The sequence below is a fragment of the Lissotriton vulgaris genome, chromosome 5 (assembly GCF_964263255.1).
Source record: "Lissotriton vulgaris chromosome 5, aLisVul1.2, whole genome shotgun sequence".
Taxonomy (NCBI): Eukaryota; Metazoa; Chordata; class Amphibia; order Caudata; family Salamandridae; genus Lissotriton; species Lissotriton vulgaris.
In genome coordinates this window covers 1,083,494,244-1,083,521,241 of record NC_141693.1, presented here as the reverse complement: position 1 = coordinate 1,083,521,241, position 26,998 = coordinate 1,083,494,244, and the positions used below count along the sequence as shown (strand labels likewise).

Sequence of the window (26,998 nt, the reverse complement as noted above, 5' to 3'; positions counted from 1 at the left end):
TGTATTGCCTAAAGTGTTTGTGTGGTGAGATGTGTTTCTTGTAGTAATGCTATATTGACTTTCCACCTTCTAAGGTATTGATATATTCGATACTGTTTAGTGTAACCCCCCAAACCACAGACATTCCAAGTTAATAGTGTTATTGGGGCCAGAACATGCATCTGTGGGTGCATATCAGGGTAATGGACTGTATTTTTATTACACATAAAATATCCCCCGCCACCCAGGCCCTAATACCTTCTGAGTATATTCTAGGCAAGATCTCCATTCTTATAAGTAGAAAATGTACATCTGTCTCATGTTGAAGAAAAAAGAACAATAATAAAGCCTAACTTCCACATCCTAGCTGGTACGCCAGCGGGCGGCCGACCATTTGCACTGAGATGCATGATAACAACACAGATGTGTGTATTAAAAAAAACAATCGTCTATACAGAAAGTCTTGTGGTGGAGGGGGGCTGTCAAGTGGCCAGCTCAGGCCCTTCATGTATGTACTGCCCCCGTGAGCTCATTTCAAAAGGGGATGGTGTCCCAGTATGTTATTGTAATTGGCATGCTTGCCCCACCCAGCCACCGGTGTCAACTCCACACCTCGTGATGGATTGTCATATCACTTTGTCTGCCATTTGTGGTGTGACTGTCGGGCCATCGCCTATCACCGCAACTACCTGGGTGGCTGAGAGGTGTGGTGGATCATCTTGTTGAATCTCTAGCTCTGAGTCAGAAGCAGTAGTGGAGGAGGACAACAAGTGTTTCTCAACATCAAATACTGCTTTTGCTTTTTCCATCATCGCTTGTTCTTTTGTGGGACGTTTTGACTGATGTTTCATGCGTTTCCTCCATCTTTGCTGTGTTTGCCAAGGTTTCTTTGAGGCTGATTCTCCTCCCCACGACCATACAAGTCCTGGTGCTCCAACCATTCCCAGACTGCTTCTGGGGTTTTCAGAATTGCATTGTGCCATGGCTGGGAACTGTAGTGCATATTTTATTTTGTGTTCGTGTGACACACTCTTCACTGCTGCAAAGGAGGATCTGCGTTTCTGGAAGTCCAAAGTAGAATCAGAGTAAATTTATACTGTGGCATTCTCGATAGACCAGGGTCCCTTTGCTCTCAATACCTGTTTGATATGGTCCCTGTCTCAATAGTTGAATAAGGGTGCTACCACAGTTCTTGGTGCTGCATCTGGGAGGGGTGGCCCACCTGTTACTCTGTGCACTCTCTCTACCGAGAAGAAGCCAGATTTCTTACCTTGCGGTATCGTTCCCACAAACCAATCTTCTAAAAAGAGTTCCATACTGTGGCCTGCCACTCGTTCTGGCAGGCCCACTATGCGTACGTTATTGCGATGAGACTGCCTTTCATGGTCTTCGAGGCTGTCACGCAGGTAAGTTACTTCTGATTGTAACACATGTTTGCGTTGCTCCGAGTCTTCCACCATGGGGTATAGTGTTGCTAAAGTAGATTCAGACTCCCCCACATGCCCTTTTAATTTCTTATGGTCTTCACATAGGATACCCATGTCAATACAGATCGAGTCAAGTTTGGGTTCCAGTGTTGACTTGATGTCCATTACGGTTCTAATTAGTTCCTCGAATTTATGAGAGTGTTCCAACAGAATGGACGCCAATGTTTTGTCTATAGCTTCATCGTCGGCAGGTTGGAGTGTGTTCTTGTGCTGCTGCAGTCTGAATGCCTTTCGGCGGGGGAGTCAGGGTGGAATGTCTCAGCAGTTCATCCCCATCTCTGATTCCACAGCTCCGTCCCCTTACCTTGGGGCCAGGGCATTTCTCTTCTGGCCGCTGTGCACGCCTCAGACTTCGGCTACAACGGCCCATTTGTTACAGTGTAGGTAGCCTCTTTTCGCAGACAATGGGACACTGCATCACCAAGCCACCATACCCGGGTCCAGTCCCACCTACGTTTGATCCTGGTACGGGAAAGCAGCCCACGGTGTTGCAGGGAGCTGTGGGAGGTGAATATTTTATCTGGATTTTGGCGGGCCTTCACGGAGCTTGTTACTGTGTGTCTGTCCAGGCCGCCATCTTAGCCATGCCCTTGGTTTGTGTCTTTGATGCCTCCAAGCAGGAAATGTCAGTCTTCATGTGGTACTGAGCCTATTTGCACTTGGGGCAACCCCTCCATTACCTGCTCGAAATTTGGAGCACTAGAGTAGAAACATGATTCAGATTAGAGCAGGCATTTGGTAAGATGAACAATGGTAGCTTTGCTCTCTAAATATCTCTAGGATTGGCTCTCCTTCCCGTAAGCTACTTTCATGCTCACTATCTAAACCAAAGGGTGTGGATCGGGGATATCCTGGAGTTCTGATCTGTTTAGTGTCTCTGGTATACAACAGTAGTTATTAATTTTTCATTTAAAATATGCTGCAAGCAGTTGAATTAACCCTTTCTCCTTTAGCACTCACTGTCCAAGGTGAAGTTGTGGTTGTTCGGACAGACAAAATGTATTAGATATGTTATGCTTTTACTGAAAAGGCCGGAGTTATTTGTCCATTATAATTGGAACAGCAAACCTAATCCGGAGATTCAAAAGAGTAATTCTGTCTTCCAAGAAAAGTACAATATTACCGGAGATAATTTAAGTGATTTCTAAAGGGTTAGAGAACTGACTTTGCACTTCATAATCTTTATTTCGGTACATAAATACCATAAAAGATGCATCAACAACCACATACATATATACTAAAAACGTCATCAACATGATAAAAAATATCAGGCGTGATAAAGTACAATTCGGGCCGGAGACACTTGCCGGGCGATTGTCATTACATTAAAAACATTATTAAATAGTTAAAAAGAATTTATAAAGGCATATACAATTTTAAAAATTGATTCTTTAAAAACAATTCTGGATGGAATGATCGTAAGTTGCAAGTCCAAACATTTCTATTAGAATTTCAGGCCCGATTTAGCTCTTATATAGTTGGTAGCTAACAAAAATCTACTGATCCCAAAGACGATAATCTGACTAGTATCATTTTTTAAGATCCTTCCTGCCTCTTTATATGATCCTACGCCTATTTTTAAACAGAGTGGTCTAATCCATTCCTTCCTGGGTGCCACATAGGCCGAACAGAAGAGCAAATCATGACGATCATCTTCCCTCGCTCTACTTAAACATAAACTGCATGTATCATTGCTATTAGTAGACCACTTTGCTGCACTTGCATATATCCGTGAAATGCCATATCTATATTTCATGTACAGTATCCTAGAATGCGGTGGATGAACCTCATCCAGAAAGCATTCAAACTGTGCAGTATCTTTAAATGTGAGGAAGTTATTAGTTACTGAGCCGTATGTTCTTCCGTTCAACACATTCTGTTCTTGATAAGCCCAAAATGATAATTTCAATATTTTCTTCGAGACTTGGGATAGGCTATTCGGGTCGTCCCAAAAGTGCACTAGGCCAATCCTGGTTAACCAGGATCTAACATGTCTAAACCATGAAATATTGTTGCAACTATCCAATTCTATTACTTCAATAAGACTGTTTTTATAGATAAGCAGCTCTGGGGTCGACCACAGTCTTCCCAAAGCATCAATGGTCTTAGAATTGCATGGTAGTCAGTACGTTTTAGATTTAAATCTAACTCAAATGGAACTATAGGTGTACTAACGGGTAGTCTTAACAATGCTCTAAAGAACTTATTTTCGCAAATTTCAAATACCTTATTACACATGGGTCCCCACAGTTCTGCCCCGTACAGAGCAGCAGATTGAGCTTTAAATTTAAAAACCTCTAATGCTGGCGAAATTGCTTTACAAAGACTTTTACCATGCCTTTTCAGAATAGGCAACGTATTTTGTGTGAGTATTATTTTACTTCTTTCTATCTGGGTTTTCCACGACAAATTTGGGTCCAGGGCCACACCCAGATAGCTAAAATTCTTAACATGTTCTAATTTGTGGCCATTTAAAAACAATGTTTCCTTAAAATTTTTGTGAGGGTTGATCGCCATATATTTTGTTTTCTTAGCATTAATTTTAAGCCCCTTTTTGCTGCAATATGTCTGGAATTTGTCTAATAAATTTTGTAGGCTCATTGGTGTTTGAGAGATAAGTATACTGTTGTCAGCGAAAAGGAGGACTGGGACCCTTTCGCCCCCCAATTTTGGAGAATCGTTAATGCAGTCCTCCAAATAAGCCAGTATATCATTGACGAATAATGAAAACAATGTGGGGGCCAACATGCATCCTTGTCAAACCCCTCTCTTTATCGGTATTGGACCAGTTAGCTCCCCACCAGGGCCCCACCTAACTTTAGCATAATTGTTTTCGTGTAGCCTTGTAATTTGCTCTAGTAGGTTAGCCGGAAGCCCTTGATATCTAAGCGTTTCCCATAAAAATTTTTGGGGAATTAAATCAAAGGCGGCTCGAAGATCAACAAATGCTACGTATAAGTGACCTTTTCTTAATGTGACATACTTCCAGAATAAGCAGCAAAACTGCAGAACTTGGTCTATGGTACTTATTTTGGCTCTAAACCCTGCTTGAAACTTGGTAAGCACCGCTTTTTCCTCAATCCAAATATTTATTCAATTTAAAATATGCCTTGCAAAATCTTTTGTGAAATGTCTATTAGACTGATTGGGCGGTAGTTTGCAGGATCGTTTCTATCGACCTTTTTAAAAATTGTAACGACTTCCGCCCCCTCCATGTCTCCTGAAGATCTTCACCCGCAGCTAAGGCATTGCATAGGCAATTCATGTAAGGTGCCCAAACTCTAGTATCGTGTTTGTAAAGGTCTCCCGGGATCTTAGCTAATACATGAGCCTTCCCGTTCTTTACTAGATTGATGGCTAATTCTTTTTCCTGTAAATGGAAAACTAGTTTATCCCTGCTTGAATTCAGCAGTGGATCCACCTCAAGTAGGGCCGAGTCCTCCTCAGGAGCTACTTAGTGAAGTGCTCAACCCAGGTAGTCTTATCAAGAAAGACTTCCCTAGATCCTATTTCTTTTTTATTTCCTTTAGCAACTATTTTCCAAAGCAACATGTGATCCCTACTTTTAGCTGCAGTTAACATGTTGGACCAGATCTCTTCATCCCAAGTTACTTTTGCCTTTGCCTGTAACTTCCTATATTTAAGCCTAGCCGCTTTTACTTACACCATATTGTTATCTTTTTTTATTGCCTGCACTAAGTTGCCCTTTGTAGTGCGGCATACTTCATTGTACCAGACTTTCCCTGCCCACTGCAGCCTACTAGCTCTACCAATCACCGCTGGTTTTTTAGTTACCAGTGAGATGAGCTCTTTAGAGAACTCCGTATGCAAATCCAAAAATGTTTTATTTCCATCTTGGCTGGCCACATACAGCCCAAAGATTTTAGCAAGGGTACTATAAACATTAGTCAGCACTTCATCATGCTCCAAAATGTGTGCCCATTTAACTGAGCGACGGTTATTGCTGACTAAAATGTCCTCAGGGCTAATGTGTATCGTACTTCCATTGTCCAAAAGACTATGCATTAACCTACTTTGAAGACGAAGTTCAAGCGGCGATGATCGCTTTCTGTTCTCGCTATAATTTCCATATTTACAACGAACGCCCAAATGTCCAGACATAAAATGATATAGTCAATTTTACTCTGGCCCTTGCTTCTAAAGAAGGTTGGGGCCTCAGGGCTGTCAGATAGTAAATGTCCATTACATGCCCTTAGGCCGTGGCCGAATGTTACCTTCATGATTTGAAGAGCTAAAGTAGTGCATGGAACATTCCCACCGCTGTTTATTATGGGTATCTTGTTAGCTCTATCTTCTTCGTCAAATATATGATCAAACCCAGTAATAGGTTTGTAGTTACAGTTAAAATCATAACCTACTACTATGCTTGATCCCGCGTCTAATGCATTTAAGAGTGAGTCAAGTTTCTCTATTATTGGTGACACCGTGTGTGCTGGACACGGCCCGTTATAGAAATTGTATAAATAAAGGAACCTTTTGTGTTTGGTAACTATTTTGATACCGAGGATGTCTAATGAGTCGGTACTCAATTGTCTAGTAGTAATATCAATCGTCACCTTCACCCAGATGACAAGGCCCCCAGAAGGCCTACCTCTCACAGAAGGGGTGGCAGCAATATGGAAGGTTTTATACCCTACTCTATGGGGGGATTTTATGGCCCAAGTTTCCTGGAGAATACAGATGTCACTTGAATCAATATAGATATTCCATTCTGGGTAACTAGAATTCCTATCTAGGCCCTCTATATTCCAGGATATAATTTTTATTTCGGCAACTGGCTCAGGACCGATGATACTTAAGGGCACATCTCTTGTCAAATTTTCAGTAACCTTAACACCCTGTACTCGTAAACTATCCTCTTCTATAGCTATCCCTGGAGTGGGGGGTGGATTTCATATATGCACTACTCGCAGGCGACTAGAGATAATTCGCAACAAACCTTTTTCCCTTCTTGGTTACAGTGTGCAAGTACCCCCCGAGATTCTATTCCTCTTGTGTCAGCCTCAAGAGAAGCTAATTCCTGAAATCTGTTGGTAGTTTGGGGTAGGGCTAAACTTCCAAAAGTATGAATCGATTCCATTGCAAGAGGTTTATAAAAATAACCCAACGGTAAGGCGTTTATACTTGTACTTTGAGTTGGCATCTCCTCATACACTTTCAGGAGCTTACGCACAGTGTGGAGGTATCTAAAAATTACAACAACACAATCCCGATGAATACCTTTTGATGAATCACCCATCCACCCCACCCTACGGGCCATTAAGATTTCTTTCAGTTTGTGGGGGTTAAACTTTTTATACTTAGACAGCCAATTAACAAATTTATTCCTAAGGTTGTCCAAGGATTCCCTCTGATCTCTTCTTAGGACTGGGACACCCACTGAAACAAGTACGTAATGGCAAGCAGCCCGGGGTAAGTTCAAATTTTCTAAATTGGGGATCAAGTCAGTGGCCTTTGGACTGTGCATAACTACATTCGCACTGATATTGGCCACATGATTTACTCTATCAACAGGTCGCGCAATGTTGTTATTTTGGCGCGTGCGGTTACCTAATCCCTCTGAACTTCTCCCCGCCCCAGTGTGGGTCTCAGGTGAAAAACTGGGCTGCTTTGCGGTTAGATCCTCATCATTTGGCTTTTTAATTTCCTTATGTATTGTCCTCAGATCAGATATTAAACTAGCTCCCTCTTCCACTATCCTATTGCCATCTTCAATTAAAGTACCCAGCTTGGCTATGGTATGATATAACTGATTGATTTTACTATCAGACGACTTCATTTTTAAATTCAAACATTCCTCTATGTGAGTCTGTATAGAATCCAGGGCATTCTTAAAAATGTCCAACACAGTATGATCATCTCCTCCCTCTGCGACCTTTCCTTGTCTTTGATTTGAGCAGAAATCTCCGTCTGTTTGAACCCCAAATGACCTACTTGATACCTCCTCATGCTCTTGCACATAAACAGCCCCAGTGTTAGCTTTTGGTATAGCCCAGAGTTTCCCCTTCTTTGCTCCAGTGTTCTTATCTCCGATGTTTTTCTCCTTCCTTACTCTCTTCGTTCTATCATTTGATGTCTCTAAAGTTTTATGGACCCTTGATCTTGTAAAAATCCCAGCGTTACTCGGTTCATTAGTGTTTTTGACCCTTCTTCGATTTGACAAGCATCTAATACCGAAACATTTGTGGTAACTGGTGGGATTATGGTGCAAGTGGCCACATTTTGATACACAGCTGGAGCCGGTGGAGGGGAGGCAAGTTGCCTATATGCTGTAAGATGAGAAGGGTCAAGAGATAACCTTCTGTGTGCCAGTTCGATCTCATGAGTCAAAACAGATTCAGCTCTGGATATGAAATCATCTAGCGTTCCAGCTGCGCCCTTCCATTTGTTCACTTTGAAAGGAACAAGACTCCAAATAAATATAACAACAACAATATGCCCCTTTACAATCTGCGTCGTTATTCCAATATACACGAAGGAACACTTTAGCAGTACCTTAATAGCTTTTCCTTCGAAGATCCAAGAGGGGCGGCCCAGCCCAGCCTCCTCCAGCCTCGGACGGCTGCAAACGACCCTGCCCTTGTCCCGGGCTTTGCCCACCGCGTGCCCGCGAAGCGAGGGTGTGCATAGTTATGTAGGCATCAGCGGGAGGGACACAGGTATTGGTTGTTGCGGGGCTCCTGGTCCTTGGAGTCCCGTTACTCTCCCTCTCTTGTGGCAAAACAAACAAAGTGGCAATAACTGCTGCGAGCGGCTCCCACGAAGCGGGTGCCGCGAGCAGTTATCAAGGCTGCAGCGGGAGGGACACAAGGGTTGGTTGTTGCGGGGCTCCTGGTCCTTGGAGTCCTGTTACTCTCCCTCTCTGGTGGCAAAACAAACAAAGTGGCAAGAACTGCTGCGAGCGGACTTTGCACTTGTTTGTAGAACAGAATTCTTCGGTGGATGGTCCAACGTCCTTATGGCCTGCCCAACTCAAATCTTTAATGCTCTGACCCTATCACCAAGGTCTCTGATACATTCAGAGGTAGAGGATCGGGTTGTAGTCTTAGTACCATTCTAACTGGGGATAGGCAGTTTTTCCTTCAGAAAAAAGCATAGGAGCATCAAAATGAAGCCTTGGTGAAATACTCATGCTTTCCTTTGCAAAAATATGTAAAATTCCAAAAAATGTCAAGTCAAGTCAAAAGATTTATATAGCGCGCTACATACCCGGAGGGTCTCAAGGCGCTTGAAGAAGGGTGGGGAGTTACTTGTCGAATATCCAAGTTTTAAGTTGCTTTCTGAATGCTAGATGGTTCTGAGTGAGACGAAGGTGAGTGGGGAGTGAGTTCCAGGTTTTAGCTGTGAGGTAGGAGAAGGATCTACCTCCCATGGTGATTTTATTGATGCGAGGTACGGTAGCAAGGGCTTGGTTGGAGGATCGTAGTTGGCGGGAGGGGGTGTAGAAGGAAAGTCGTGTGTTGAGGCATTCGGGTCCAAGTTCGTAAAGTGCTCTGTGTGCGTGGGTTAGGAGTCGGAAAGTAATCCTCTTATTGACGGGGAGCCAGTGAAGGTTTTTCAGGTGACTAGAGATGTGGTCTTTACGGGGGATGTCTAGTATGAGTCTGGCTGATGCGTTCTGGATGCGTTGGAGTTTTTTCTGGAGTTTTGCGGTGATACCGGCGTATAGGGTGTTTCCGTAGTCCAGGCGGCTAGTAACCAATGCATGGGTGACCGTTTTTCTGGTTTCGGTGGGGATCCAGCAAAATGTTTTTTTGAGCATGCGAAGAATGTTGAAGCAAGATGATGAAACGGCGTTGACTTGTCTGTTCATAGAGAGTGAGGAGTCGAGGATGACGCCCATTTTCCGTGCGTGGTCCGTCGGGATGGGTGCTTTTCCAAGGGCCTCTGGCCACCAAGAGTCGTCCCAGGCGGAGGGGGAGGTGCCTAAGATAAGGACTTCTGTTTTGTCTGAGTTCAGTTTCAGACGGCTGTGCTTCATCCACTCGGCTACTTCTTTCATTCCTTCATGTAGGTTGGTTTTGGCGGTGTTAGGGTCTTTAGTGAGTGATAGGATCAGTTGAGTGTCATCCGCGTAGGAGATGATGTTGAGGTTGTGTTGGCGCGCGATGGTCGCGAGGGGGCTCATGTATACGTTGAAGAGGGTGGGACTGAGTGAGGACCCTTGGGGTACGCCGCAGATGACTTCAGTGGCCTCTGAGTTGAATGGTGGGAGGCGGACTCTCTGGGTTCTTCCAGTAAGGAACGAGGTGATCCATTCCAGAGCTTTTCCTTGGATTCCGATGTTTCTGAGGCGCTGTAGAAGGGTGCTATGGCAGACTGTGTCGAAGGCAGCGGAGAGGTCGAGGAGGATGAGGGCGACTGTGTCTCCATTGTCCAGAAGAGTTCGAATGTCGTCTGTTGCTGCGATGAGGGCGGTCTCCGTGCTGTGTTTGGCTCGGAAGCTGGACTGTGAGGAGTCGAGGGATTTGTTGGTTTCGAGGAAGGCGGCGAGCTGGTTGTTGACGGCTTTCTCGATGACTTTGGCCGGGAATGGAAGGAGCGAGATGGGGCGGTAGTTTTTGAGTTCGGTGGGGTCCGCTGTGGGTTTTTTCAGAAGGGCGCTAAGTTCTGCGTGTTTCCAGCTTTCCGGGAAGGTGGCGGAGTTGAGGGAGCAGTTGATGACGTCTCGGAGGTGTGGTGCTATGATGGAGTCTGCTTTGTTGAAGATGTGGTGAGGGCAGGGGTCTGTGGGGGATCCTGAGTGGATGGAGTTCATCAGGCGGATGATGTCCTCAGTGGAGATTGGGTTCCAGTCATTAAGGATGTTCAGGGGGGGTGAAAGTCCTGCAGAAGGTTGGGTGGGTTGGTCTCCGGGTCGGTTGTCGAAGCTGTTGTGGATGTCTGCGATTTTGTTGTGGAAGAACGAAGCTAGGGAGTCGCAGAGGGCTTGAGAGGGGCTGATGTCGTTGGAGTTGGCTGAGGGGTTGGTAAATTCTTTGACGATGTTGAATAATTCCTTGCTGTTGTGGGCGTTGTTGTCTAGTCGGTCTTTGAATGCGGTTTTCTTGGCAGATCGGATTAGTTGGTGGTGTATGCGGGTGGCGTTTTTGAAGGCGTCCTTGGTGTTGGTGTTTGGGTCTTTTTTCCAGGCCTTCTCGAGGGAGCGACAGAGTTTCTTCGATTTCTTAAGATCCTCGTTGAACCAGGAGGCGTTTTTGCTGCCTAGTTTGATTTGACGTTTTTTCAGCGGTGCTAGGATGTCGGCGCTGTTGGATAGCCATTGGGTGAGGTTAATGGCTGCTTGGTCGGGGTTTGAGGAGTGGGCAGGGGGGTTTTGAAGAAGCGATGAGGAGATCTGGTCGATGGTGATTTTGTTCCAGTTTCTTCGCAGAGTAGGTTGAGGATGGTTGTGAGTTGTGGTCTTATTGTAGATAAAGTGTACGCAGCTGTGGTCCGTCCAATGGAGAGTGGTGGTGTGACTGAAGGAGACATGTTTGCTGGAGGTGAAGATAGGGTCGAGTGTGTGACCTGCGATGTGGGTGGGCGTAGTGACAAGTTGTTTGAGTCCGAGGTTGGCGAGATTATCCAGAAGGGAGGTGGCGTTGCTGTCATTGTTCTTTTCCAGATGAAAGTTGAGGTCTCCCAGCAGAATGTATTCCTCGGAGGGGAGGGCGTGTGGGGTGATAAATTCAGTGATAACGTCACTGAATTGTGCACGGGGTCCTGGAGGTCGGTAGAGGAGTGTGCCTCTGAGTGTGGTCTTGGGGTCGGTGTGGATCTGGAAGTGAAGGTGTTCGGCGCTGGTAAGGTTGACGTCTGAGCTGGTTGAGATGCGGATGGAGTTCTTATGGACGACCGAAAAACTCATTTTGAGTTTTAAACAAACTTTAATTCTTTACTAGCACCACTTAATGGGTTCATGAAAGATTTGTGCGGCTTAATACATATAAATAGACATTAATTGAACGTATTCTATTGTTGCAGGTGTGTGCATCATAACTTGTGCATTATAGCAGAACTGTATGAATTGTTACATGGAATTTGACAATCTAATGTTGAACTGCTCATCTGTTGATAAGAGTTTAAACTGACGTTGTAATTGAGAACCACATACGATTATACTCAGATGTGATGACTATGGTTTGCATTATTTTTGCAGATCTTTGAAGAAGAGCACAGTGTCTTGTACCTGGATCAAGGTGGAGTCTTGGTGGCCATGAAGCACACTTCTCTACCCATAAGGCACTTATGGTAATGTCTACGCCCACAGTTAGATTATATTTAACACTGTTATTCCTAAGGACATTTGCAGTTTAGTGCAGTTGACAGCAGGGGCGGGTTGATCTTTTACAAATGCCTCGAGTTGTCACCTATGCATTTATACTTTTGACCTATCAATATAAGCAGGAGCAAATTGACATGAAAGACAAACCCGGGTGAAGCAGTGTATGGTTCTGGTAAGTGTCACGAGTCCAATTTATTTTATCATTTTGGCAATATTTAGCAAAATGACACATATTTACGAAAAATGAAAATCTGCCATTTTGCACTATGCATCATTGCATCAATTTTTGGCACAAGGATGCATTTCAACAAAAGCACAACGCATCCATGTTCGAGAGGTAAATGTTTACAGTGAATTGCTCATTTGGGTTAAATTTCACAATAAGTGGCATAATGGCATGATTTCAAGAATTTCATGTAACACGCATAATGCGAAATTCCCTCAATTAGGTGAATCACTACACATAAAGGGGCCCATTAGGATGGCGGGCGAATCGCCCCCGCCAGGCCGCCGGTAGCCACCACCGGCCTGGCGGGGGCGATCCGCCCGCCATCCGTCCCGGAATGCACCCCCCGCCATATTAGTATGGCTGGGGGTCGACGGCGGGCGGAAAGACCGTACACCGCTTTTCCGCCCCGGTCACCTTGCAACCGGGGCGGAAAAGGGTTTCTATGGTGGTGGTGTCTATCAGACACCGCCAGCCATATTAGGATGGGACTTCTTAAATGCCTTTCTGTGGCGGCAATGCCGCCACGGAAAGGCATGCGGAGTCTGCATTAGGGGCCCGATGCGAGCCCCCATGGACTCCGGGGGGTTGCAAGGTGCACATGGGGGGTACCTATGGTACCCACCAGCAGTTCCATGCACAGCAAGGCAGGCACTGCGCCTCTCATATCTTACTTCATCCAGGGCTTAGATTAACGCTCATTCGTTTCTCCATGAGGCTTTCATGCAAGCCTAAGGCCACCCCCATTTCTGTCCTGGCACTAGGCCTCTCATCTCACTTTGTGCGTGCACCAGGGGCATTTTGAACACACTGCCATAGCATCTACAAAAGCTGTGAAATTCTTGATGCGCCTCTTCAGTCTGCAGGTCCGCATACAAAGGCCCATAATGAATTTGAAAGGGGTGGGTGAGTGATAGGGTGGATAAATAGATGCATGGATGAGTAAAAGGGTGGATGGATAGATGCATGGATGAATAAGTGAAAGGGTAAATGAGTGGATGGATAGATGCAAGGAAGAATAAGTGAAAGAGTGGATGATAGATGCATAAATGAATGAGTGAAAGGGTGGATAGATAGATGCATGGATGAGTGAGTGAAAGGCTGCATGGATATATGCATAGATGAATGGGTGGAGTGAAAGGGTGGATGGATAGATGCTTGGATGAATGAGTAAAATGATGGACGTGAGGATAGATGTGTGAAAGAATGAATGGATAAGTGCAAGAGTGAATGAAGGGAAGGATGGGGTGATGGATGGGGTGAAAGTGGATGGATGAGTGAAAGGATGAGTGAAAGGATGGATGGCTGAATGAAAGGGTGGATGGCTGAATGAAAGGGTGGAATAATGGGTGAGAGATAGAGTAGATGAATGAATGAATGGATTGGATGAATGGGTGGGTGGGTAGGTGGCTGGCTGGGTGAAAGGGTTGATGGATGGATGGGTGGATAGTTGAATGTAAAGGTGGAGGCAGGGATTAGCGAAAGGGTGGATGAATATATGAGCAAAACGGAAGATGGATGGGGTGAAAGGGTGGATGGATGAGCGAAAGCATAAATGGAGGAAGTGAAAGGGTGGGGGGATAAATGAGTGAAAAGGATGATGGGTGGAGGTATGAGTGAAAGGGTCGATGAATATGAGCGAAAAGGAGGATGTGTTGGGTGAAAGGATGGATGGATTAGCAAAAGGATGGATGAGTGAAAGGAAGGTGGGATGGATCAGTTTGATCGATAAGTTTAGAGATGGAAGGATAGGTTTGAACAGGGGCTTCGCTATTGTGGAGGTGGAGCTCTTAATGGGCCTCTTCTGCCTGCAGCTCCACAGACAAAGGCTCGTAATTAATGTGAAAGGGTGGGTGTGAGTGAAAGGATGGATGGATGGATGTGTGGGTGAAAGGATGAGGGAGTGTAAGTGTGGCTGGCTAAATGAATGGATGAATGATTGCCAGGGATGGTTGAGTGACAGGGATGGTGGATGGACAAAGGATGTTATAATGAAGGAACAGGTGATTGAATGGATGGGTTTCAGGGTGTATGGATTAGGGAGCGAAAGGATGGATGAGTGTAAAGTATACATGGATGGATAAGTGGAAGGATGGATTGATGGATGTGTAGAAGGGTGGATGGATGAATGAGTGAAAGGGAGGGTGGATAGATGGATAGAGTGAAAGGGTGGCTGTACGGATGAGGGAAAGGATGGACGATGGCTGAAATGGTTCGTTTTGAAGATGGATGGGTAGGTTTGGATATGGATGAGCGATGGACTGACGAATAAACAGATGAACGAACATATTGGTGAAAGGCTAATTGGATGAAAGAATGAATAGATGACAATCTAAAGGTAAAATGCTAGATATCAGTGGGTGAGAGGATGAATGGATAGATGCATAGATGGAAGAGACAGAGCAATTCTGCAGAGGATTCCAATGACTTTTTTCACTTGCTTGGTGGCATAAGACTTTGGATCATAGTGGGGGTTATTTTAATTTTCTGGTTACTCACTTGGCCTGCACTAGGCTCCTTTCTCTACCTAGGGATTATCAGGTAGGTGTGGTGCTGTTTGCCAGCACGTTCTTACTAGACAGACAATCTTTGGTCTCATAAAGGCCACATTGCCATAAAAATTCCTGACACTGAACAATACTACTTTGTAAAAGAGCAGAATGCTGTCACACACAATGAAGCCATCCGATAGATAGCAAGATAAAGTATTTTAATAAAAACAAAAGGTCTTGGTTAACTCAGCTTTAATTAGGGGCTCAAATGTTAAAGAAAGTCACAAAAGTGCACTCATGATTTATGTCCTTATATTATTGCAGATTTTTCATGAATTCACATGAATTTCCTTAAGTAGGCCAGGAAACCATAATCCTAAAAAATATTTGTGAATTGCATTTTAGTATGAGCAAAGATGAATGTGCCCCAATGGAAATCTGTTGAGTGTTTACAAGTTCACTTTTTCTCCAACCACATTTTTCCTAGCCCTGGAAGAAATGTTACTTCTGCCGTTGTCAGGGGTAAATTTCTAACCTTTCTCAGTATGGGAAAATATTAGAGAAGACCTGGTGAAAACCCCCAAAAGTCAAATCCTTCTATAGTATTAGCCTGACATTAACCAGAGAGACTATTATCTGAGCTCTTCTATAATAAGATTGCTGTGATTATTTTATGGCGCACTATGTGGCACCAAAGGGACAAGTGGATTTTGTAAAAGGACAAGAAGCTTTATGAAGCTACTTGTCCCATGGACGAGTACATATTTCATTAAATTCCACACCCCTGGTGGGGGTTCTGTCCCTTCAGGCAGGCCCACCAGACGGAGAATGTTGTGACGCGATAAGTTTGCAGCATCCTCGATCCGCCTATGAAGTTCCATCATCTGGTATAGGAGCTGTTTTACTTGAACTTTCAAGGTGGATACGTGGTCTTTAACCTCTGATATGCGTGACACTGGTTCTGTGATGCGAGCACCAGTGTTGTGGATTTCTTGCCCAATAAGAGCCATATCTACTCGCACTTCCCCGATTTTGGACTCCATGGACTCTTGACAGGATTTGATGGACTGCAGGATAATGGGAGGGCCCCCATCTGGTTGACTGGATGTTGGGGGTGTGCTCTCTCTCTGCTCACTAGTTGTATATTGCTCTTTTTGGGTCTGGCTTGAAGGGGGTTTGCCCCTCTCTCTTTACCCATGGTTGGTTGCTCGCCGTTTGACCAGGATCTTTCCACACTCGAGTCTCACTGCCCAGGTCACTGGGGGTGCAGGTCAAGCAGGACTGAAGGCCCGCACAGCCCTAGGAGGACCCCTGCCATCTATTGCAGCCAGAACGATGAAGGCACTATGTCCCAGGTATATTCTTTCAGTAGCGCACAGCTGCCATGCCAAGTCTGAGGAGTGGGTGATTCTGGGAGCCCCCAGAAACTATAGGTATGTTGGGTACTCGCTCACAATCAGTCACCGGTCACCGGACCCCGAAGCATGGCAAGATGTAAGCAGAGGATTTTTAGGATCTCTGAAGTTGGCCTGGATGGCAGCAAACCTCCTGCTGCTTCCACCACAAGTGGAGATCTTCACTAGCTGCGGCTCACTCACCAAGGGTTGAGTCGTGTTGCAGGGCCCCTCAGCCAGACATGACTTGGGGTAGCTCAAGGGGGCAAAAGCCATAGCAGAGGGCCGGAGGACAAAAGGGCAAGGACCCGGTGGGCCCCAGTTGTGGATGGTGTAGCCTCATTCCATGAGGGCAGTATCAGCGGTTGGGCCTCCACTATCTGATGTCTCGCTGGGCGCAGGTGAAGATCCCATACCCTTGTAGCGGTCTGTCCTGCAGAATGTGGGCCGATACTCATGAGGAGGCCCATAATCCGGGACAGCCCAGCCAATGGGGACAGCCAGTCCTTAAGGAGTGGGAGGGGCCCTCAGCCTCCACAAGGCCAGATCCTGGCCCAGTCCTGCCAATCGCAGGGTGAGTGGGGCCCGGAGAAAGTAGAGGCGGGTGCCAGAGACTCACCCCAGACACCAGGGCACTCATGCACAGTGGGGGGCTCCAGCAACCCACCCTCAGCGCCCCCTCCTCACCTCTGAGAGCATTGTCAGCTCTCCATCAGGTTGGCAGCTGGCTTCAGGTGTTTTGTCAGCATGCTGCCTGGGATCCCCACGGGCCGGTAAGGTGTCCGCTAGTCTCCGGCTGCACCGCTTTGGCAGATACCACCAAAGCCAAGGGAGAAAGTGCATCACCGACCGGGTCATCTACCTCAGGCCAACAGGCCTCCGAAGCGAGCAGCCAACTCAGGCCCTCCCCCGGCACCTCTCTCTATGTGTCCCACTGATTCGCAGGCTGGTCGTGGACTGATCTTCTTTTGTAGGGTACACCACGGTTTGGGCCTGGGCCTCAATGGATCGCAGTCCCTCCTCGGAGCAACACGGTCGCTGCTTCACTGCCTGCAAAGTCATCTCACCCTCTGCCTCTGATCCGGCAGCTCTCACAAGTTCAGGAGGCCTCAGCAGGGGCAGCTCGAAAAACGTCCCCTACCACAGAGGCCCGAGGGCCACAGGCTCTCGGGCGCGATCACCACGGTGCAGGACCTTAGGCAGGATGTTCAGGATAGACCCCTAGAGGGCAGGCTGCTACACCGCCAGTTTGAGGCAAGTCCGGCTGTACGTCGAGTAGATTTGGATCACCCCATTGCTGTCTGCAGGTGCTCAGTAGCTCTCTGGGCATTACAGGGGAGAGCCCTGCATGACAGGAGGTGACCTAGTGAGGTCGATTGCACTGGAGGAGAGTCAGGAAGTTGCCGGATCATCAAGGGTTCTGGAGCACTCCTAGAGTGCGACCGTCATCATGCCTTGCCTAGGCACACCCCCCAAACCATTATTCTAAGACTTATAAGTCACCTTTAAGGTAGGACCTAGACACCCACTAAGGCAGGGGGCAGTAGCAGTATATTTAAAAATGTTGGACATGTCCTTTTAAGCTTTACATGCCCAGCTAGTTAAAGACTCTTAAATTCATTTATCACTACTGCAAAATGGCCTATGTCTCCCAAAGGTTAATATTGGGATTACCGTATTACATTTTATAAGTGTAATTTCCAATTGGGAAACAATGGATATTTTGAGTTTGGTGTCTCTGGACTCACAATTTAAAATCATAACCTATGGTAAAGTTGGATTTCAAGTTGAAAGTCTAAAAATGCCACTCTTTTTTTAAAGTTTGAATTTTCTTACTTTAGGCATTCTATGCCTCTGCCACCCCCTAAGTATATGTCTGAGGTGGGTGACAGCTGGGTTTTGTGCATTTCCTCTAGGCAGCCACACACAAAGAGAACTTAGGTGTGTTTGATTGGCAATTCCCATCCTGATGGGCCATCACCAGGCTGATAGGCAATCCTGGGCAGGATGGGAGGGAGGAGCTGGAACTTGCATCTGAATAGGGCTGTGCCTTTCCCCACCCAAATAACTGCACTTCCAAGGCCTCTCTTTAACGTCTCCTCCACTTCAAAGGTACAACTGGGGATAAGTACTGGACCCTTGACACCACCAGCTCAATACATTTCTGGACCTGAGGACACTCTGCCAATAAGAAGGACTGCTGTGCTTCTGAAAGGACTGTAACACTGCTGGAATACTGCTCTGTTGTGCCTACATTGCTATCTACTGCCCAGCTTGCCTCGTAATGAAAATGACTGACCCTGCACTCATTACATCCCCAGAACCAAGTAACTCCACAGACTTGCTAGCTTGCCTCCTGTTCTGAAGTCTCAGGGACATGAAATGAAAAGGGGATTTGTATAGCGCGGCTGCTGCCCAAGGGCGTCCAAGCGCTGAATAGAGGGCATAGTACTCTGAGGGGGGAAGGGGGGCTTCGTTTCTGAAGAGGAAGGTTTTTAGTTCTTTCATCAAAGACTTAATTCAACCCTGCTACAGCCTCTTGACTCTGTCAACTGTGATTCCTGCCTAAGCCACTTGTGGAGTTTTGGAGTTTTCAACACTCTACATTAGGCAGGGCTTGGATAGTTCTGAAAAAAACCTGTTCCGCGTAGCTCAGTTTTTTTCCTCGCTCATGTTTGTCAATGTCAAGTTGGCAAGCACAAGCGAGGAAAGTCCCCTCCGGGTGACATTTTTCCTCATTCACGATCGTCAACGTCAAGTTGGCATGCGTGGAAAATCATCTTGGCTTGCCTAGCCACTCCCCCCAAACAGCCCCGAAGGCAGGGAGCAGTATATTTAAAAAATGTGGTCATGTCCTTTTAAGCTTTACATGCCTAAGTAGTGAAAAACTCTTACATTCGTTTTTCACTACTTCAAAAGGCCTATCTCTCCGATAGGTTAATATTGGGATTACCTTATTACATTTTATAAGTGTCAATTCCAATAGGGAAACAATGGAAACAATTGCATTCTATGCCTCTCTCTGAATATATGTCTGATGTTATGTTATGTTATGTTAGTGCTATTTGTATTGCGCACGGCTGCTCCAGCGAAGGAGCGTCCCGGCGCACCGACAAGGTGGCGAACACAACACAACTGGGGAACAGAAATAATTATTAAGAAATTGGGGAGTGAAGGATTTAACAAAGCTCAGAAAATAAATGAGTTTTAGCGGCCTTGCGGAAGGAGAGCAGGTCACCAAAGGTCCGGAGTTTCAAAGGGAGAGCGTTCCAGAGTGCGACTGCCCGCACCTTAAAAGAGCGGCCCCCCACCCGACTGAGTTTGAACCGAGGGGCTACCGCTAATTCTTGGTCTAGCGAGCGCAGAGTGCGGCCCGGGATGTAAGGGCGCAAAAGTTGGTGCAGTAAGGGAGGTGATAGGCCCTTCAGAATTTTGAAGGAAAGGCACAAAACTTTAAAGTGGATCCGCTGCCTAACGGGTAACCAATGCAAGGCTCGCAAAGATGGACCGGCCGAGCAAAACCTAGGAAGACCTACGATCGCTCTGGCCGCAGCGTTCTGCACTCTTTGAAGTCGAGTTAACTCAGCCTGGTTTAATCCTATAAAAAGGGAGCTGGCATAGTCCAACCGCGCCAAAACCGTTGCTTGCACCACCAATTGGCGAGTTGCGGCATCGAAGTATTTGAGGGCAGGGCGCAGATTGCGCAGGATGCCGAAGCAGCAAGCCGCCGTCCTTTTGGTGTGGCCAACGAAGTTGAGGGAAGGGTCCAGCCAAACACCAAGGTTTTTGATCTCCGCAACATGATGTGGGTGACAGCAAGGTTTTGTGCACTCTAGTCAGCCACACACAAAGAGAGGTTAGGTATGTGAATGAATGAATGAAGATACTTTTGTATAGCGCGTGGCTACCCGGAGGCATCCCAGCGCTGACAGTGAAAGATCAGCGTGGCAACCAGAATAAGGAAATAGCCAGGTCTTTAACAGTTCATGGAAGATCAGGTGTTTGGGTTCTTTCCGTAAGTCAAGAGGGAGAGAGTTCCACAACTTCGATGCGTTATAGGAGAACATACCACCTCCGCTTCTGTTTTTCCTAATCTCTGGAACAGTGGCTAGATGTAAGTGGTCCGATCGAAGGCGTCTGTTGGCATGATAGGGACGAATAATGGAATGATTAATGGCAGTACTTTTCCTGGCCAGTGACTTGGGTACTATGCACATCACCATGAATTCGACACTCTCCTTGATCAGAAGACAATGAAGGGATTTTAGGGCTGGTTTTGCTAATTGGAATTTTGGAATGTTCAGAAGAATTCTGGCTGCCCAATTCTGTACCATCTGAAGTTTGGAAAATGTTGCACAGGGAGCACTTAAATAAAGGGCATTACCATAGTCAAGGCGCGACAGAATGAGAGCCTGATCCATCAGTTTCCTGGCCTGAAAAGGAAGGAGAGGGAGGACCTTCCATAGCATCCTCAGGATACCATAGCACGAGGCCACCACCTTACGTGCCTGACCCTTAAAGGTCAAGTCCTGGTCTAGCCAGATACTTAGGCTCTTTATCTGGGGTTTGGGAGTAGGGACGGGTCCCAATGTATTTGGCCATATAGTGTTAAAGTCAGTGGGTGACTGATTCCCCGGGATAATCAGTTCGGTGTTTTCCCCATTTAATTTCAGAAAGGAATAATCCATCAATTTAGCATTCTCTTCCAAGCACTGTCGAATGTTGTCAGATGCGATGTCCGCATGGTTGAGTCCTACCAGCAGTTGGGTGTCATCAGCATAGGTCACTATGTGTACCCCAAAAGGCACCACCAGCTTTGCTAAGGGGCTCATATACACGTTGAACAATGTGGGACTCAGGGATGACTCCTGGGGAACCGCACAGCGAAGAGTCACCTGTTTTGAGGCCACATCAGTGCCAAAGACCTGAAAGAGTCTATCACTCAGTAAGGACTGCAGCTAGTCCAGCGTGACCCCATTCACCCCCGAACTCCTAAGTCTATGGACCAGGACTAGGCAGGGGAGTGAACACTTCCTGATGCGCCCTAATACTCCTCAGCCTATGTGGAATTCAGTAGCAAACGGATGGGGTCAGGTGTCCACCCCTTTTGATTGGGGACTGGGAATGGGGAACAGATATGGAGTTTTGTCCGGCCTAAATGACTGCGACTGACACATAGAGGTCACAAACCTGGGGAAAGAAGCTATAGTCCAACAATTAGATCAGACCAGCCTACGTATCAATGATCTAGATCCCAGTGAGTCCATCCCTCAGTCAGGGCAGGAAGACCAAACTACATTTGGGCATGATCATCTCCCCATGCCCTATTCGCCTGACCTCAGCTCGACCCAGGGTCACGGTAGTGATAACCCACAGAGTTTACTGAAAGTGGGACTTAATGAAGTAACCCAACTATCGCGAGAGTCTGAAGGGGTATTGGTGCGGCACTCAGAACCCAAGACACCTATAGACTCCTGTAGACTAATAAGTTGGAACATAGCAGGGCTAAATGGCAAGCGTCAGGATAAAGCATGGTTAAGCTTCGTTTTAGGCCACCACATTATTGCCCTCCAGGAAACCTGGGACATTTCTGCCAATCTTTGGTGGGATGGGTTCATTAGTTTCACCAAAGCAGCCGTTCACAGTCGTATGGGGAGGGCCAAGGGAGGCCTTTTATTTCTGTTCTCTTTAGATCTAAAGGGAAGCTGCAGGCAGATCAGCACCGACTCTCCTAACATCCTGATGGTTGAAAGAGTGACTAATAACACCAGTAGGACTATTTATATAAATTTTTATAATTCAGGGAATAGTGATTATAGAGGTCGTAACATCACCGACTTAGATAGCATTTTAAACTTGGTCAGTCAGAATACTACGTTTGACACAGAATATATTTTATTAGGTGATTTAAACATTCATCCGTGTAATTTAAATTGTAGGAGAAGTAGCATTGAAGGGGATGATGGATTTGAGGGACCTCATTTTGAACATACCACTGCGGGAGAGGAGCTGGAAGATTTTCTCGCCAACTTTGACCTGTATGAACCAGATGCTGGCACTAGATTGCCAACTTTCATTGGCATCCCTCATGGCACAATTATAGATTACATATTCGTATCCCTAGGTATTTTAAACCGGGTTATCGCTTACCACACTGCACAATCACATTTTAGCGACCATAATCCGGTAGAACTTGAAGTGGCGTGGGGAGGCCATATGGGACCATCCCCATTGAAAGTAATTGCCCACCCCCTGAGGACTACTGACCAAGGTAGACGCATGAAATGGGCAAGGGTGGTACCGGAAAAATTTTATGCTGAAAATTTCCTAAAGATTAAGGGGCAGGTTGAGATTTGTAAAAATCCTTGTGCCCAGGGTCAAGAAATTGTAGAGGCGTTTGAGGTAATATGTGGGCAGGTGTCACAGGACCTTCTAGCAAAGACCAAAAAAGGAACCCCAGGAAATAAGCGCTGGTTTGACTCAGCATGCTCAAAAGCAGATAGATCATTACTGGCAGCCCTAAAAAATACTCCCAGGGTAAAAGATGAGATTACTAGACTCAGGAAGATTTATAAATTAGCCATAAAAAAATGAAAGGACACCATTAAACAAGAAGCATGGGATGGTCTCCTTTCGGCGGCAGTCCTGAAGGATAGTAAAAAATGTTGGGAGATTATCAAACAGCCCTTTTTCTCAGATGATAATAACGATTCCATGGACTGCGTTATTCCTGACGAAAAGTGGCTATCTCACTTTAAAAATGTCTATGGGGATACTGTTGATGTAACTAAAGATGTCCTGCTGGCAATCTCAGTCACCCGCCCCATCCTTTTTAATCGAGATAAGGTGGAAAAAGCCATTGTGTCCACTACAAAGCATAAGGCACCTGGCCCTGACGGTGTGCCTGCCGACTTTTTTATGTACTCTCCAAAATTGTGGGCTGAAGTCCTGGCAAACATGTTCAATGCAGTCAATGGTAACCCTGCACCTGCCTCAGGGAACACCTCTACCATAGTCCCCATTTTTAAAAAAGGTCAGCGGGACGATCCAGGCTGTTATAGGCCTATATCCCTCCTGGATTCATCCGTAAAAATTTTAGGTAGAGTTCTTTTATCCAGGCTGAGGGAGAACGTTGAGGGCTGTGGTGGATTGTCCGAAATCCAATACGGCTTTAGGGAAAGAAAGGGGACTATTGAACAGTGCGCCAACTTACATTTGCTCATCTCCAAATACACTGTAGCCAAGGAGGGGTCCGTGTATCTTGCCTTTATGGACCTCTCCTCGGCATTTGACCTGGTCAATAGGACAAAGTTGTGGTCTATTTTGTTGGAGATGGGTATCGATGAGGCATTGGTCACCTTTATGGCCACCCTGCACCAAAAACTCTTTTCAAGTGTATGTGTGACGAACGAGGGTAGGCATACCCCTCTCTTTAGATCATTAAGGGGGGTGCGGCAGGGCTGCATTTTAGCCCCCTTGCTCTTTACCATCTACGTTAATGGACTGGGCGCACACCTAGGTGGGCAGGAAGCTGACGTCCCGCGTGTAGGAGCGATAAAGATCCCGGCGCTCCTATATGCGGATGACGCCGTGCTGATCGCCCGCACGGGAGTTGGCCTCCAGCGCCTATTGAATGCCTTTGGTTCGTTTATGGAGCAACTAGATCTTAAAATAAACGTAGCCAAGTCACACACACAATGGTGGTGGGTCAAGAGTGTCGCAAGAAGAGAAACAAAACATTCACATGCAGGGGGGACACGGTCTCTAGGGTATCTACATTCCCATATTTAGGCATATTGTTCGACCAGAAAGGGTCCTGGGGTCCGCAGGTTAGAGCTAAGAGGCTGGCTGTTATCAGATCATCATCAGCACTCCTGAGCTTTGCTGGTAGGCTAGGGGCCAGGCCTATGGAAGCTATACTAAAAATCTATAATAGTAAATCTGTGGCCATTGCACTATATGGTTCCGCATTGTGGGGATATGTAAATGTCGAACCAATTCAGAGAGCAGAGAATGGATTTATCAGAACCCTACTCTCTGTACCCCAGTCGACCCCAACGTATTCCATTCATAAAGAAGTTGGTTTACAGTTTCTTTCTGATAAGCTGAGTATTGCCCCTTTGATTCTTTGGTTGAAAATGTGGATGAATGAAGAACTCCCATTAAATCATAAGATTATATCTGATGTCCTGTCCCTGGAGAAATCCAATAAGATTCCTTGGCTGGCCTATTTGGCCAGGGCATTTTCAGACCTAGGCCGTCCAGAGCTTTTTACCTCCCCTGAGAATATTAGGATTCAAGATCTTGACCTTGTGAAAAAGTCTTTTATGGGAAGGAAGGAAGCATGCCGCGAAGAACGCGAATTGGTAAAACCGGCAGTGAGGGATCATTGCCTATTGGTTAACTCGCCATCACTTGCACCCTACCTTGGTTTTGTCACAATCCCCTTCCATAGGTTTCTTTTAACCAAATTTAGATTTAGTTTGTTGCATTTTTATTTAGGTTCCTTTAATAATTGGCAGAAGCCAGAACTAGCCCCGCCCTGCAGCTGCGACCAGTTTTCAGTGCAAGATACAATGCATTTTGTTATGTTTTGTGGGTTGTATTTAGAGCCAAGGAAAAAAATTCTGTTGCCTATTCTTAAAGAAGCCGGCTTCACTCAGGTGAGACCGGCTCTGCTCTTTTTACAATTACTGCCTAATCCCCACATTACTTTTTGCATTGCTAATTTTCTGGTAGCCGCCTCGAGGGCGAAAGCTGTCTGTCAAGATTAGTTATCTATGTCAAACAACTTTTTTAATTGTTTGTCACATTTTTAAAATTTGTTGTTAACATTCAATGTTTTGTGTAAATAGGAAAAATTTTGTATGAAATGTATTTTAACCTTTGTCTCTCTTTGTATGGTTTTTAAATAAGCCAAATAAAGATATTTTGACTGATTTTGACTGACTGGACCAGGAGTTGATGGTTTTCCATGTCGAAGGCAGCGCTGAGGTCTAGGAGCATGACCACGGCGATGCTTCCAGAATCCACGATTTTTTGGGACTCGTCAACAACTGAGAGTAGGGCTGTTTCTGTGCCTTGTAATGAGCGGTAGCCTGTTTGAGATGGGTGAAGAAGTTTATTGGTCTCCAAGCACTGTTTCAGCTATTTTGCTGATCCCTCTGTCTGATTGGCAATGCCCATCCTGATGGGCCATCACCAGGCTGATAGGCCATCCTGGGCATGATGGGAGGGCGGAGCTGAGACTTGCACCTGAATAGGGCTGTGCCTGTCCCCACCCAAAGAACTGCACTTCAAAGACCTCTCTTTAAAGTCTCCCCCATTTCAAAGGTACAACTGGGGATAAGTGCTGGACCCCTGACACCACCAGCTCGGTACACTTCTGGACCTGAGGACACTCTGCCAATAAGAAGGACTGCTGTGCTTCTGAAAGGACTGTCACACTTGCTGGAACCCTGCTCTGCTGTGCCTACCCTGCTGTCTACTGCCAAGCTTTCCTGGTAGTGAGAAGGACTGATCCTGCATCTCTACATTCTCAGAACCAAGTAACTCCATAGGCTTGCCAGCTTGCCTCCTGTTCTGAAGTCTCAGGGACAGCATAGACTTAATTTAACCCTGCTACAGCCTCTGGACTCTGTCAACTGTGGGTCCTGCCTAAGCCGCTCGTGGAGTTTGTGGAGTTTTCCACACTCTGCATTACAAGGAGCTTGAGGAGTTCCAAATAACTCTGTTCCGCGTAGTTGAGTTTTTTTCCCACTCACATTTTTCAACGTCGAGTTGGCAAGTGCAAGTGAGGAAAATTCACCTCCTGGCGACATTTTTCCTGATTCGCGATCGTCAACGTCAAGCAAGTAAGTGTGGAAAATCAACCTCGCTGCGAGATTTCGCAACGCGGGTAGTTAGATTTCTCATTGCAAATGTGGTTGCGTATACTTGCGACCGCTCGCTTTGAGAAACCATCTGTTCACGTTGAGAAAGATGCTGCTCAAGTAAAAAATCTACTCGAGCAGCAGCAAGGAAGCAGCCCCTGCTTGCTCTGTGCATGGTGCCATTCGTGATGGTTGCACAGTGTGAACAAACACCTGACTCTGAAAATCACTACGAACGTCATTTATCTAACACATAGCGCAGCAGAGGACTTTTTTGCACTTTGCATTGCAAACTCCGCCCATGGGCCATTGAAAGCTGGATTTCTGGCTATCTCTGCAAGAATCCATGCAATGTTGACTTTTCGCCATTCGTAACTGACTCATTCTCATCTATGCCAACGCATCGCCGCTCCATGGACATTTCATCACTGGCTGCGCATCTTGACAGCAACATGTTGGCTTCATCACCAGGGGTTCAACAATGCTGTATCTTAGAACTGACACATTGCCTATAATCCTACGGATCAACGCGGAAGCATCGCCTCCGACTTCTTCTTGCATCTTGCTCCTCGACATTGATGCTTTCTCCATGAAGGTACTGTTTTATTATCGGTCGGCCTGACATTTCAGATTTGACCAGGTCCAGCGTGACCATATGGCTCTGGTGTACACTTTGTTTCTAAGCACTATATTTCAATATATTCTATAAAAAATGAATAACTTTAGTTCTGCTTATTGGCTGTCCAATAAGCATATATACACATGTTGCAAACTCTTGATGAACAGCCTGAAAACAACCCTTTAATCAACAAACAGGATCATATTTCTGAAGATGGGCAGAAAAATATTACCTTTGATCAGTGTCATTTGATGGAAGGAATCTTTGGAATATTGGCAAAAAGTGTTGTCATCTTGAATTTAATTTAAATATACTGTTTATAAAGTGATTTGTATTGCAATCAATTGCAGCTACTTTTTAGTCATCAAATCACTCATTACCCTTTTTAAAGGTTTTTGTCAGTAGCCTATAAATATAAAATCAACTAAAATATAATTTTTATGGCTGTCGACGAAGAAGAATGACAAAGAAATGTTCGCCAAGCTCTACTGACTTCTCAACCAGACCTCCCCAAAAGGCAAGACACCAGCTCAGAGATGAGAGGAAACAAAGTTGGAACTCACAATTTCAAACATTTAATGGCAGATATCTTTCACAGAACCCATCCAAAAAGGGTTTATCAGGTTGGGCAAGGAGGCCAT

General features: G+C 45.9%; 1 protein-coding gene across 1 annotated transcript in view; it reads left to right on the top strand.

Moving 5' to 3' along the window:
* The window catches only part of LOC147712037 (VPS10 domain-containing receptor SorCS1-like), a 2,945,658-nt gene that overhangs the window by 2,252,375 nt on the left and 666,285 nt on the right, over positions 1–26,998 (top strand). Inside the window, exon 13 of the mRNA XM_086922756.1 lies at positions 11,629–11,720. Within this exon, the coding sequence (XP_086778882.1) occupies positions 11,629–11,720 (92 nt within the window). The remainder of the gene's footprint in view (positions 1–11,628; positions 11,721–26,998) is intronic.